This window comes from Podarcis cretensis, assembly GCF_951804945.1.
Source record: "Podarcis cretensis genome assembly, chromosome: 6".
Classification (NCBI taxonomy): Eukaryota; Metazoa; Chordata; class Lepidosauria; order Squamata; family Lacertidae; genus Podarcis; species Podarcis cretensis.
This window is the reverse complement of record NC_137175.1, coordinates 16,350,158-16,363,291: the sequence shown is the minus strand read 5'-3', so window position 1 is coordinate 16,363,291 and position 13,134 is coordinate 16,350,158. Positions and strand designations below refer to the sequence as shown.

The 13,134-nt window shown below is 42.9% G+C and overlaps 1 protein-coding gene across 5 annotated transcripts; it reads right to left on the bottom strand.

Annotated features, from left to right (window-relative positions):
- Window positions 1-1,278: 1,278 nt before the first annotated feature.
- AURKA (aurora kinase A) lies at window positions 1,279-12,788 on the bottom strand. 5 transcript variants are annotated; one of them, XM_079979686.1, is made up of 9 exons: window positions 12,694-12,788; window positions 10,952-11,011; window positions 10,201-10,465; window positions 7,829-7,907; window positions 5,791-5,982; window positions 4,746-4,884; window positions 3,216-3,364; window positions 2,469-2,643; window positions 1,279-1,904 (listed from the first exon to the last, which is right to left on the bottom strand). In XM_079979686.1, the coding sequence occupies exons 2-9, from the start codon at window positions 11,003-11,005 to the stop codon at window positions 1,713-1,715; spliced, it is 1,245 nt and encodes a 414-aa protein (XP_079835812.1). In that variant the 5' UTR covers window positions 11,006-11,011; window positions 12,694-12,788; the 3' UTR covers window positions 1,279-1,712. The 5 variants fall into 5 exon arrangements, with proteins under 5 accessions (XP_079835812.1, XP_079835810.1, XP_079835809.1 ...); XM_079979684.1 differs by having other exon boundaries at window positions 12,566-12,748; XM_079979683.1 differs by having other exon boundaries at window positions 12,575-12,748.
- Between the last annotated feature and the right edge of the window lie 346 nt (window positions 12,789-13,134).

Sequence of the window (13,134 nt, the reverse complement as noted above, 5' to 3'; positions counted from 1 at the left end):
TCCCCAAATTTAAGTCCTTGCAGAAATAAATCTAAACACTTCCAATTACAGTGGTACTTTGGGTTAAGAACGTAATTCATTCCAGAGGTCCATTCTTAACCTGAGGTGTGCTTTTGCTAATGGGGCCTCCCACTGGCGCACAATTTCTGTTTTTATCCTGGGGCAAAGTTCTTAACCTGGAGCAACCACTTCCTGGTAGCAGAGTTTGTAACCCAAAGCATCTGTAACCCGAGGTACCACTGTAAATTTAAGTTATGAAACCATATTCAAATAATCCCAACAGTAAGTTTTATTATTTGCACCACTTAAGTAAAGATGCTTAACCCTGTAGCTTTACAGAAGTCTTTCCCTTCCCCCTCTAATATGGTTTTAATAATCAAGAACACTAGTTCTGTCTTGATTTCCAAGACTAGTTCAACTGGTATATTTATTCCACCTGGACATTTAAGCAGTACATTCTTCAAGTTACTGTTAAGTCAGGAATGGGGAAAATCCACCTTGCAGGCCCAACACTATTCCCAATTTGGCATGAGGCCAGTTTCCCCAAATGCCCACCTGCCCCATACCTCATGTGATGTCAGATGTGGGATATGTAGAGATACAACTAGCTTGACTTACAAGCGAGTTCCTAGTGGAGAATGCCAGGTGATTGACAGGTGGATCAGTCCATGGGGCTGGAAACCAATAAGGATCTGGCCTGTTAGGCCAGAAAGGTTCCCTACCCTAGCATAGGCAGATGTAAAAAATCCAGAACAGATTTAAGTATCAAAGGCAACTTCAAGTAAGGTATGCAGAATCAGTGTCAGATTGCATTTTGTAATGGATCTTTGCTAGCCAGTAAGCATACAGTGGTGCCTCGCAAGACGAAAAGAATCCATTCCGCGATTCTCTTCGTCTAGCGGTTTTTTCGTCTTGCGAAGCAAGCCCATTGACGGCTTAGCGGATTAGCGGCTTTTAGCGATCAGCTGTTAAGCGGCTTATCAGCGGATCAGCTGATAAGCAGCTTAGCGGCTTAGGAAAAGGGGGGGGAAAGGGGAAAAAACCCGCAGGAACTCGCAAGACATTTTCGTCTTGCGAAGCAAGCCCATAGGGAAATTCGTTTTGCGAAGCGCCTCCAAAACGGAAAACCCTTTCATCTAGCGGGTTTTCCGTCTTGCGAGGCGTTCGTCTTGCAGGGCACCACTGTAGTTGTATATTGGCAGATTTGGTACACCAATCAGAATGTGTGGGTGCTTAGAATGACCACTAAACCGACCATTTTGGAAGCATAAAGAAGGAGTCTTGTTATAAAAATCTTTATTTAAAACTTAAAGGAAAAAGAACAACTAAACAATACAGTTACACTCAATGGTGGATTCCATTCATTGCACATGTGTTTTGAATGTTATCTTGTGAGGACATGCTGCTTCATAAACTGCTTCATATTGCACAATAATCCATGGCTCAGTTTCATGATGCTATCAAAAAGGGGCCAAAAGGGAAATGCCAGCCATGAACATGAGACGATCCTCAACCAGCTATGCCTCAGAGTGGCATGTGCAAAGAGGACTTCAAGTAAGTTAGATATTGACAAACTGCTTTATGACCTGATTTGTAAGGTTCATGATCAGAGCTAACAATGCGATAAGCTCTGCCTTTTGAGTCCAACCAGCCTATATTGGCTGGATTACCACAGATCTCATCGGAACTACTTTGTTCCTGGGGACTACATGCTATGACTGGATATTCTTCGCAGTGGTAGTTTCAGCAACTTTAGACTTGGGAGTTTTTGTAGAGCTTGCAATAATCCATGGATGTTTGAGCACCTCCTCCAGTGGCAGCCTGTGGAATGGATTATGCTTCAGCAGCTTTGAAATCAGATTCTGAGCACCCTCTGTTACAAATGGAGGAAATTTGTACTCTACCTTTAAACCAAAGAAATAGTCATCATTAGACATGTTTCTATGAAAGCATGCATTCAAGGTGCATGAACTATTAAGTATAACCATTAGACTCCCCCCCACCCACACTATACATTAGTAATCATGGTTTTTCTCTTGCCTTTTTGCTTAGCAGTCCCTTTCTGCGTCACTGGGTTCTATTTAACTAGTGTTATCCCATACTTCTATTTTTGAACTAGCTCAGAGAAATTGTTCAAGTCTGTCTGTCCTAGGCTGCTTTTCCACAGTGGACTGCAAATGGGAAACACAAATTGAGCAGGTAAGTGTGCCAGAGGATTGCACCTCAAATCTTGCAACTGAACCTGTTGGGAAGGACCACCTGGATTTACCAGAATACAGAAAGATACTAAGACAACACATTTAAAAATCAGAAATTCTAGTTCTTTACTTGAAAACTCCTGAACTAAAGTCAATGATATTAGGCCCCAAACCTGGAAAGTACAAGTTCCATAACAGCTAGTTAAGAGTTAATTCCTATAGCATGAAATGCTCAGATTCTAAATCAAGCAGCATTATAATTCAACTTACCTTTGAAATGGCTCTGTATGTTTCCTGGTATGTGTCTGCCTCAAAAGGAGGCTTTCCTACTAGGAATTCGTAACACAAGACACCAAGACTCCACAGATCAACTTTTTCATCATGTGTCCTCCCTTCAATCATTTCAGGTGGTAAGTAGTCAAGGGTACCACACAGAGTCGACCTCCTAGAAAACAAAAATGATGCACAGACTAACAACTAGGTTGCCACACACAACTATTAAGATACTTCCCCACGCACTCATCTAGATCTGCATTCATGATTTAACACTTTCTAAAGCACTTTGTCCATGAATAGTAGTATATAGTATACTGGAGGAAGGCATGGCTGATGGTCAACCTGAACAAGAGCATCCCTTCTAGGGATGCTTGATACACTTGTAATCTAATCAACACTTGCTTGATACCCTTGTAATCTAAGTAACATTCTCAACTAACAGTAGTTTCCCTAAACTCAATTCTTATAATCAGAGACTAATGCTAAGTTATTCTCACAAAGCTTACTGACTACAGAAACAAAACAATTTCCACTTAGCCAAGTTCTGATTCTGTTGTCTGTCTCCATAGTACCAAGCTTCTTCAGCTCTCAGAAACGCAGGTCAGTAAAGCATGAGACTCACATTAATCTCAGGATTGTGGATTTGAGCCCCACATTGGGCGAAAGATTCCTGCATTGTAGTGGGTAGGTCCAGATTATCCTCTGATCCCTTCCAACTCTACAATTCTATGATTCCCTTACCTAGAGGATGGAGCATGCACAGACCATCCAAAGTCAGCAATCTTTAGCTCTCCATTCGATCCCAGCAGCAGGTTTTCAGGCTTTATGTCTCTATGAATTACTCTTTTCGAGTGGCAATATGATAACGCATCTGCCAGTTCAGTGATATACTGTAGAACAAATGAAGATTACAGATATAAGGAGTTCAATCTTAAGCATTGTTCAAGCTATGCAAATGCCTAAAATGCATGGGTAAAATGGTAGAAAATGTTTCTCAGCGTATCAATAATATGCTGCATCACTGATGCAAACAAGTCCTTAATACAAGACAAAAACCTTTAGACACACCTAATTCAAGACTCTTTCCCACAGCCAAGTATAAAGAACTCAAAACATTAGACACCAAGCTGGATTAGTATAGCCCTCAACATAGCTTCTTCCTCATAAGAAGCTACTTTTAATACCGTATTGGCCAAAATATAAGCTGCACCCAAATATAAGCCGCACCTTTAAAATTGGGGGGGGGGAGGGAGGGAGGGAGGGGGAGGGAGAGAGAGAGAGAGAGAGAGAGAGAGAAATATAAGCCACTTTATTCCTCACTGCTCCTGGCTGCATGCTGGGGGGGGGGGGGCTGCATTGCCGACGGCCTTTCCTCTTCCTTGCTCTCTCCCTTCCCCAGCCTTGGGGGAGAGGATGGGGAACTACGCACAGGGCGGGTGCCACTTTGCCGCACCCCTGGTGCTGTTTGCCCTGCACTCCTGGCTGCATACTGTAAGGTTGTGAATATAAGCCGCCCTAACTTTTCACAGTCAGAATTTGGGGGGGGGGGGGAGTGATGCTTATATTCAGGCCAATACAACAATAGACACTCCTGCCCCACCCAATCTTGCTCCAGCAACTCCATAGGCTTCATCTGCATGCATGCCAAGCACTGTCCTGTATCATTCAACCCGCCATGTAGCCTTGCCAAAGACTGACACATATAAATGTCCTATTATTCCAGTGAAATTCCTCCCGTCCTATTCTGGGATATTCTTTACTGGAAAAGCCAGCCTAGCCCAAAAGTGCAAGTAGATAAATAGGTACTGCTCCGGTGGGAAGGTGAATGGTGTTTCTGTGCGCTGCTCTGGTTTCAGTGTTCTGTTGCACCAGAAGCGGCTTAGTCATGCTGGCCACATGACCCAGAAAAACTGCAGACGAACGCCGGCTCTCTCGGCCTGTAAAGTGAGTGAGCGCCGCAACCCAAGTCGTCTGCGACTGGACTTAACTGTCAGGGGTCCTTTACCTTTTTTCTGGAAAAGCTATGAACTTCTCAACTCCACAAAACTGTGGAAACATACCTTACTCTACCATTTATACTGATATTGTTTCCCACTTTTGGACCAGCGAAACAAAGCTGTTTAGTATAACCCTGGATCAAGTCAGTGAAAGAAGAATCTACTCTTTCATGCCCTTTTCTAAGGAAGAGTTTGGTCCTAAAAGTGCAGTTTTAGCTTCAAATGTTGTCACATACACAGTTCTGAAAAAAATATCCTCACAAGATCAACATACATTAGCAGTCCGTTCCTCATCAAATTTAGTAAGCCTTTGGAGTTCTTTGTACACTTCTCCACGTGGTGCATGTTCCAGGATTAGGTAGACTCTTGTTGCATCATGGAAGTAGCCATAAAGTCGGAGAATATTTGGATGCCTACAAGTAAGTATATGCATATTTAATAATGATGGCTTCATTTGTAAATGACGTGCACATAATTCTCCATGTCTCCCTCAATCTCCTACAATTTGCTAAATAAATGAAAGTATCATTTGAGAAATTCTGTAACCACCACCAAGTTAGATAGAGCAGCTGTGGCTAGGAGTGTGCTTTACCAGCTTTGTCTGGTTTGCCAGCTATGGCCATTCTTGGATGAGCATAGTCTGACCAGTGTTGCCCAACTGTTAGTAACCTTGATGCTGGATTACTGCAGTGTACTCTATGTGGGGCTGCACATAGAATGTGGCAGCCAGATTGCTAATGGGGGCACGCTGCAAATAAAACCTGACACCATTTTATAAAACATCTCCACTGGGTGCCTATCTGCTGAGCTTGGCTCAATGTCCTTTTATTTACACAAACCTGAAGAACTTATATTCAGGATACCTATGGGGCTGCCTAAATCAGAGTTTGATCACTGGGAGCAACGACAGGAGTGTCAATGGTCATTCCCCAAGTAGGATAAAGTTCATTTGACATCAGCATGAAATAGACCCTTTAGTGTCATTAGCCTAGTCCTATGGAGAATTCTGCCAATAGAGATTCAGCAGGCACCTGTTTCAACCTTTTAACACCTGCTTAAAACTTTTCTGTGCTGCCAGGCATATGCATGCAATTAAGAAAACATATTTTCATAAGTTGATTGCCTCTAAATTTCTACTTGCTTTTATTATATATTCTTGTAAGCTGGATTGATTTTTATGATATACATTGTGTGTGTGTGTGTGTGTGTGTGTGTGTAAACACACAAACACAAATGTGGAATGCTTCTAAAAATAAAAATCTACTTAAGATAGCAAACATAGAAACCCATTCAAAACGGCCATTTAAAATCAATGTTACCGAAGATGAGACTGTATTTCTACTTCTCGCCGCAGTTGATGTTCAACACCTGCTTTTTCCAGCTGTGTTTTAAATAAGACCTTCAGCGCCAAGATAAATTTGCTCTCCTTTTCACGAGCCAGATATACATTTCCAAATTTTCCTTTTCCCAGAGGACGACCAATTTCAAAGTCATCAAGAGACCACTGTTTTCTACAAAACAAAGCTATTATTTAGGTTGCTGCAAGGTAATACAGCTGCCTCTCTGAAGTGAGAAGTTACTTTCATGCATATCATCCTGTCCCAAAATAAACTTGCTGGCAATTACAAGGCATTCAGTAACATGCAAGTTTGTTTTGTTTCCAGTATTTTTGCTTACCTCTGTATTGTGCAAGCACTTTGTTTGAGGAAGTATATATATATATATCTAGTGTTTATCTACCCACTTTTTACAGCATTCAACGTTGTATGAGTCTTTGTCCATGTATCCCCAACTCAAGTCACTTTTTTTTGAAAACCAACTTCATTCACATCAGTGTGGCTTTATCTGTGCCACTATACCCAACTGACATTTTCATCAAGCTAGACTCCATGACCAAGTTCCTCAAATCTTACCAGGTTCTGAGTGTGGTGCTGACGTCAAGATTTCAGGTTAGATACCCATATGGGACAGCTGCAATTTCTGCATTGCAGGGGATTAGACTAGATGATCCTCAGGATCCCTTCCAACCCCACAATTCTATGATTATTCAGCCTAGGTAGGTTTATTTTCTGTCCTTCAGGGCATAAGGTGCAGTACTTAATGCTTCCTTATTATATGTAATTTAGCCATCTTACTGTACATTTCTCCAGTGCAGTAAGCAAACTGGGACAAGAGCATCTAGGCCATTATTGTGCCAAAAACCATTTCAAACACTCAGTTCCAAGATTTAAAATATGCAATATAAATCACTCTTGCGTCTCTGTCTGTGCATGAAAGACAAAACTGCAATTTAAGTGGACTGGTTAAGATTTAAAGTCAAGTGGTGGTAATACAATTCACAAATCACATTTCCGTCTTCCTGCAGTTTTCATCTTTGACATCTTACAGTTGAGGCTGTTTGAAATCACCATCTGTGTTTTGCAAGAATGCAGGGTTAGTCAGCATGCATTTCCCCTTCTTTACTCAGTCTGGAATTACTGGTAGTTCAAATTAGCATATTGGTTAATGTTGTTTCAGAATTCCAAGGTTTCTGAGACAGGACTTTTCTCAACAACTGAAGTGTGGTTTAATCACGCCTCCGTCTTCAATGATTTATCTGCACTCTGCCTATACTTTCTTACCAGTTTAACAGAGGTTAGTCTAATAGGCCTATAAATCCCTGTATTCCTGCATTCAACTCCATAGAGCTGTATCCAAAGCCATAGAAAAGATGCTTGCACAAGGGAAATACTCTGCACCCTGAAAGGAATATGGGGATTAGGGGATCCTCAAGAAAGTCCTGGGGTGTCAGATAGGGCAGCTTGTGTGAGAAGCTCCTCCCATGCCCAATTCCTCACTCCTCATGTTCCTGACCTTTCACAAGCATCCCCCCCCCAACCCCCAGAAGAGGCTTTAGGGCAGCAGGGCAGAAGGCCACAGCAGAGAGGAGGGATTCTACTTGCCAATAAAATCTTGTGCTCATGCTGGCACTGGATGCAATCCAGATTTGAGTACAACTGTGCATTTCAGAATGCACTTCAAACACAACATAAACTTTGATGAAGACCAATAAGCTGAAGTGATTAGAGGTTGTATGAAAATATATCCAGCTTTTAATTCTTCAAGGATATTTTACTAAAATGTTGTACATTTGCTCAAAGCATCCTATTTTAATTATCTGAGAGACCATCAGTAAGACTGGGAAAAGGAAGCAAGCTTAGAAACCAATTTAGAGTAATATTTTTTAATCTTTTACTACGTGATAAGAGATTTGCCAAAAGCTGCAAAAAGAAGTAATCATGAATAACAACAACAGATTTGTATTTCATCTTCCTACAAAAAAATAATGTATGGAAGTAAATGAAACATACAACTTACTTTTTGGTCTCACTGTTTGAATTTGACACCCCTTTTGCCTCTTTCTTCTGATTTGATACACCTGTTTCAGCTTTTTTTCCTGCATGTATAGAAGTTCAAAACTCTTAATAAGCTCAGACTTTATGAAGCGACACTGCTCTCTAGTAATTTGTGTTTTAAAATGTCCCTCTCAGAAGGTAAACTTCGTGCTTTATATCCAGCACACAAAATAAAAAAACTATTTATCTTCACCTGAAAACCATGCAGACCAATCAATATTCTGAATATAAGCAGCTTGGGTAGCAATCCTCCACTTACTTGCCACATATGTACCCTCCCCGCCCCCCGGAAGCTGGTGAAGCTCACTCAAAAGCTCCTAACTCAAGACCAGTTAGTGGCCTTTGGCAAGCTCACAATCTGTTTCCAAGTCCTCCCATCTGCAATACAAATGACTGCAGATGCTTTCTGCAGAGTGTATCTAGGTCATTTGCACCATTGACTAAGTAACACTCCATGCCACCATCTCAATGAATTGGAGCCTAAGCTTCTACTGGGAAGTACTCCAAGGCAGGGCCGTCTTTACCTAGGGGTGCAAGGCACCCGGGCGCCAAATTCTGGGGGGTGCCAGGTGCCCACCGCTGAAGCTGCCTAAGATTATGTTATGTATTGTATTGAGCTGCTATGTGGCAGCAAGGTTAGTGGCACCTTTGACATGACTGATCTTGCGCCAGCGGCAGGCAGGCGGTGTGAGATTAGTTGTGTCAAAGGTGCCGCTGACCACGAGGAATCTCAACTCAAGCCATCCAAGTTTGCTCTGCTTAAGAACTTCCAAGGGAAGGAGTCAAGAGTGCCCACCACCTCCCGTTTCCTGCGGAGAAACTCTGCTCGCTTGATCTGCATCTCCCTCCCAAGCCATGATCAGCCTTGACAAAGAAGAGCCCAAGTTCTATTTCAATTTCCTCTTTGAGTTTAACCAGAGTGATGAGGGGGCCAGCAGCAAAGGTGGGTGGCAAGGCAACACCGTCCGGCTTCCCGGGATTTAAGGTGGGGTGTGTGGGGGAGAGAAGACGTTAGTTTATTTCCAGCACGTTAAATATAGTGATTCTTCTGGGATGGAGGAAGAAGGGTCTTCACCAGAGGCAGAGCCGAGGCATGGAAGTAAGGAACCATCTGGAGGCACCTCCTGTGGCTGTGATGCAAGCATCTTTCTCCCTTCTTTCCCCTAAGGGACAGGTCAGTTTGGGGACTAAACTAAATTTGGGGGCACTGGGCAGATCATTGCACCCCGGCGGTGCATATGCTAAAGACAGCCCTGCCCCAAGAGCAGGTTCCTATTTGCATTACACTCCAGCTATTGCACACAAGGAGACATTCCAAAATTTCTTGCTTCTTTCTGGAGCCATTTGGGTCCCTTGAAAATCTGCTCTGAAATGTTAAGGATCAGGCCATGAATTGGCCTTCCCTGGATCAATTATACAAGTGAAAGAGTTGTTTTGTATGAGACATCCACATACTGGCTGCCAGCTGGGCATTCTAGGAACTGAGAATAAGGCCCCAGTGCAAAATGTAATACAGGCAACCCTTGTTTTGGACAGCGGTTATCTTCTGGATCATAGTGCATGTCGGCAGAGGGCACATAAGCCTACCCCACCCCCATCACCCCCTCTTCCAGATTTGAAAACGGCCTGCATGTACACAAAACAGGAGTTGCCTGTATATATTACAATTGAATTCTTGTTTCCTATCAAAGAGACCTAATTTTCTGAGCCTAATTCAAGGTACTTGCCTTGATATTAATGCTTTACATGGTTTGGGTTCCAAATACCTTCAAGAGCATCTATGTGCCAATTAGGACATGACAATTTGCAAAAGAAGCTCATTTTATATGGTGCCATTGCCTTTGGAAATGCAGGGAGCTGATGGTTTATAGAGGTGCATCAGGCAATATCTCTTTACAGCTTTAGGTGCACACTGAAGGCTTACCCCTTTTTGACCTTTGACAGTTGAAGTACCATCTCGTTTGTTATGTATATATGGCACATCATTTTGGGGTGGGACTGTTTTATTGCATTATATTATCTTTAAATGTAACCCACCTTGGGACCTTAAGGTGAAAGGCCGGTAACAAATATTAATCAGCATCTCAGTGTCATCCATGAACAGAAGGAACCCTTCTGTTCAGATACTTTGTTAGCATCCAAGCCTAATTTGCTACTCAGGTCATTATGCAAAGTTTTTTTTCTTGCAGTAATTTGGTTTCTCTTATGAATTTCTAAGGCCCTAAGCCACCAAGCAACTTCTTGACTTTATAACCATTTTAGTATGAACTTTATACAGAATAGCAACCAACACATTTGTTACAGAGGTGGACACATTTGAACAGCACTATTTACCAGAAACAGAGGGCTGCAGAGACGTTTCAGTGGCTTTACTTGGACCTAGACTCCTAGATGTTGGTTGAACAAGAAGTGTTGGTTGATGCTGAGTTAACTGTTTGGGACGTTTTGCACTGGCAACAGTAGGTTTCTGTGCCTGAGGCTGAATAGGCACCCGCTGAGCAACATTTAAAGGAGTCAAAACACGCTGCTGTTGGACTTCAATTCCAGGTGTCGGGTTCTGAGTCACAGGAACCCGTCTTGCACCATCCACAATAGCTGCCTGATTTTTAAAAAACAACAACAGTAAATATCACGCATAGCAAGCTAAGAGATCTCACATCCTAGTTTGTCTGAACTGACCAATGAGAAAAAACCATAGCTTCCCAAGGTGGAATCTAAACACATAAAAACGCTGTGAAAATGCTTTTAAAAAAAAAGTTTTGAAAAATACATTGAATTTGGCATAGCTCACTCTCGCCATCTAGTGTCACATTTGTATATTGCACTTTACCACACATTTAAAACATTTCATTTGCAGCTACATAGCAGAGTCCCAAGTTTGGACATAACAGAAAACTGCATTTATGCAAGAATTCATCTAGACTTGGCCTTAAATAGATGGGGAACATTACTCCACATGTTAATTATTCACTCCAGTACTATCATATATCAGTTTTGGTCACATACAGAAATAATCCAGTAAGAACTGTAGCTCTGATTAACGAAGCCGAGATTTACAATGCTCAGTATCTGAAGATCACTTTACCTTGCCATTATGAGCTGAATTAGCATTCAGATTCTCTTTACAAGCTTTGTCCATTATTGCCTGGAGAAAATGAAATTCAGTTATTCAACTTGTGTAAAACATGAAATCCAAGTTATTTAAAGCTCTCGCTTCTATAATCTAGGCGCCAATGATTCTAAAACCAGTGAGCTTGACATATTTGATAAAATATCAAATATGCCTGTCTATGCCTGTCAAAGCAGTGAGGCCCCTAAAACATTAATCCCACTAATCCCACTTCTTGATAATATTTAGGCAGCTTAATAGAAGCAAATAAGGACACACTAGAATTCCCTGGTGCAACTCATACTACCCAATATTTGGAAATGCCTGAAGATTTTATCACTGCCCAGAAGGCTTTTCTGTTTTAAGATCTGAAGGAGCAAACAAGCTATGGTATATTGATAAACTTGATTTGGAAGAAATTCTTAATGCTTTCCAGAGGTGGATTATTGGCTATTACAATATGCGGGTTGTCCCAGAGGGTGAAGCCCAAGTAGGTAAATGAGTCAAAATGTAGCTGGTTTGTTTCTGCTTATCCAGCAGAAATGATGGGGTTGTGTTTTATGGATGTGAGAAAGGAAAAAAATAACATTTTTATTGAAAAACAGTGGTACCTCTGGTTGCAAACGGAATCCGTTCCGGAGGCCCGTTCGCAACATGAAAAGAGCGCAACCTGCCATGGCGTGTCTGCGCATGTGCGGGTTGTGATTCGCCGCTTCTGCGCATGTCATTTTGCGTGTCTGCGCATGCGGCGAAACCCGGAAGTAACCCTTTCTGGTACTTCCAAGTCGCCGCGGGACACAACCTGAAGAAACATAGCATGAGGTATGACTATAATGCAAACACTAATAAACTATAAATAGAAAATAAAACGGGGTTATCCCCACAACTGGAAGGATCTCTGCCTACTAGGACTATATATGCATGTATCTTGAGAGTGAAGTGCAGCTTTGTTTTTTCCTAGGAGTAGGGCAAGTTGAAAAATGTGCTCCAACACTTGGAAAACCTTCAGCGTCATGGCAGTTCTTGGGCCTCTTTACAGAGTGTTATCCCCATACATTTTATAAACCCCTTTAGTCTTTAACTCTTCAAAACTGCCTCACAACCCATGCCACACAACCTTGTTTCTTTGTTCTGATGAAACTCAACCTTGTAACATGTAACAATTAAAAATTGAAGATTACAGTTGATCCTTGGGGTACCTTCCAAACCTGTGCTTTTTTTAAAGGGGTACTCATGGGTATGCAGTACCGGCACCTCTTTCTAGGGAAAAAAGGACTGCTTCAAACTACAGTTTTTAAGTACATTGCACCCCACCCCCCAAAAAACCTGGGAGCTGCAGTTTACATCTCCCAGAGCTACAATTCCCAGCGCCCTTAACAAACCAGTTCCCAGGAATCTTGGGGAATGTGCTTTCAGTGTATATGGCGCATGCAACCAAGCACTGAGGCCTCCTCAATTGGGATCAGACAGCCTAACCACTATGCGACACTCCCTCTCATTCTACGCAGAAAAAACGGGGCTTTCTAGAAGTTTCCTTCGTGCTGGGCACCTATCCCACCCCAGAGCCATTCAAGCCATTTATGAGCTCACAATTTTGACCAGAAGCGCTACGGCTCTCCGGGATGCGCCTTCCGCCTTTACTCACGAGTGCCACAGCTTAAGGTCGTAACCACTTTCCTTAACGACACCCCGAAACCAGACGCAGGCAGGCCGAATACCTCACGATTCCTGCGCACTCCAGAGGCCTCGGCCGCCTACCCTCCGCGTTCCTCCAACAGCCTCCGGAGCTATTTGAATTCAAACCTTCGCCCGCCCACTCAGCAACGCTCTTTAAACCGCCGCCGCGCTCCTATTGGCGGAGCTCACCCTGTTGTCGACGAAGCTACCGCTCGCTGATTCGTTGGTCTCCGCAACCACCGCTCCGCCCATTCGCGGGCTTCTAACTGTTGCCGTTGAGGGAGAGTCGCTGTCCTCGCGGCTTGCGATCATTTGCCCATGTGCAGAGGAAGGGACACTGAGCGGGGCGGGGTTTCGCAAGGCTGCTCTTCTCCTGCCGGTGTCCGTTGTTGTGAACCGTGAACAAGAGAGAGAGCGCGTGGCTAAGCAGGATACGCTCTCAGCGTAGCGCGCGATACGCTGGTTGCGTAAACCCGTAGCAC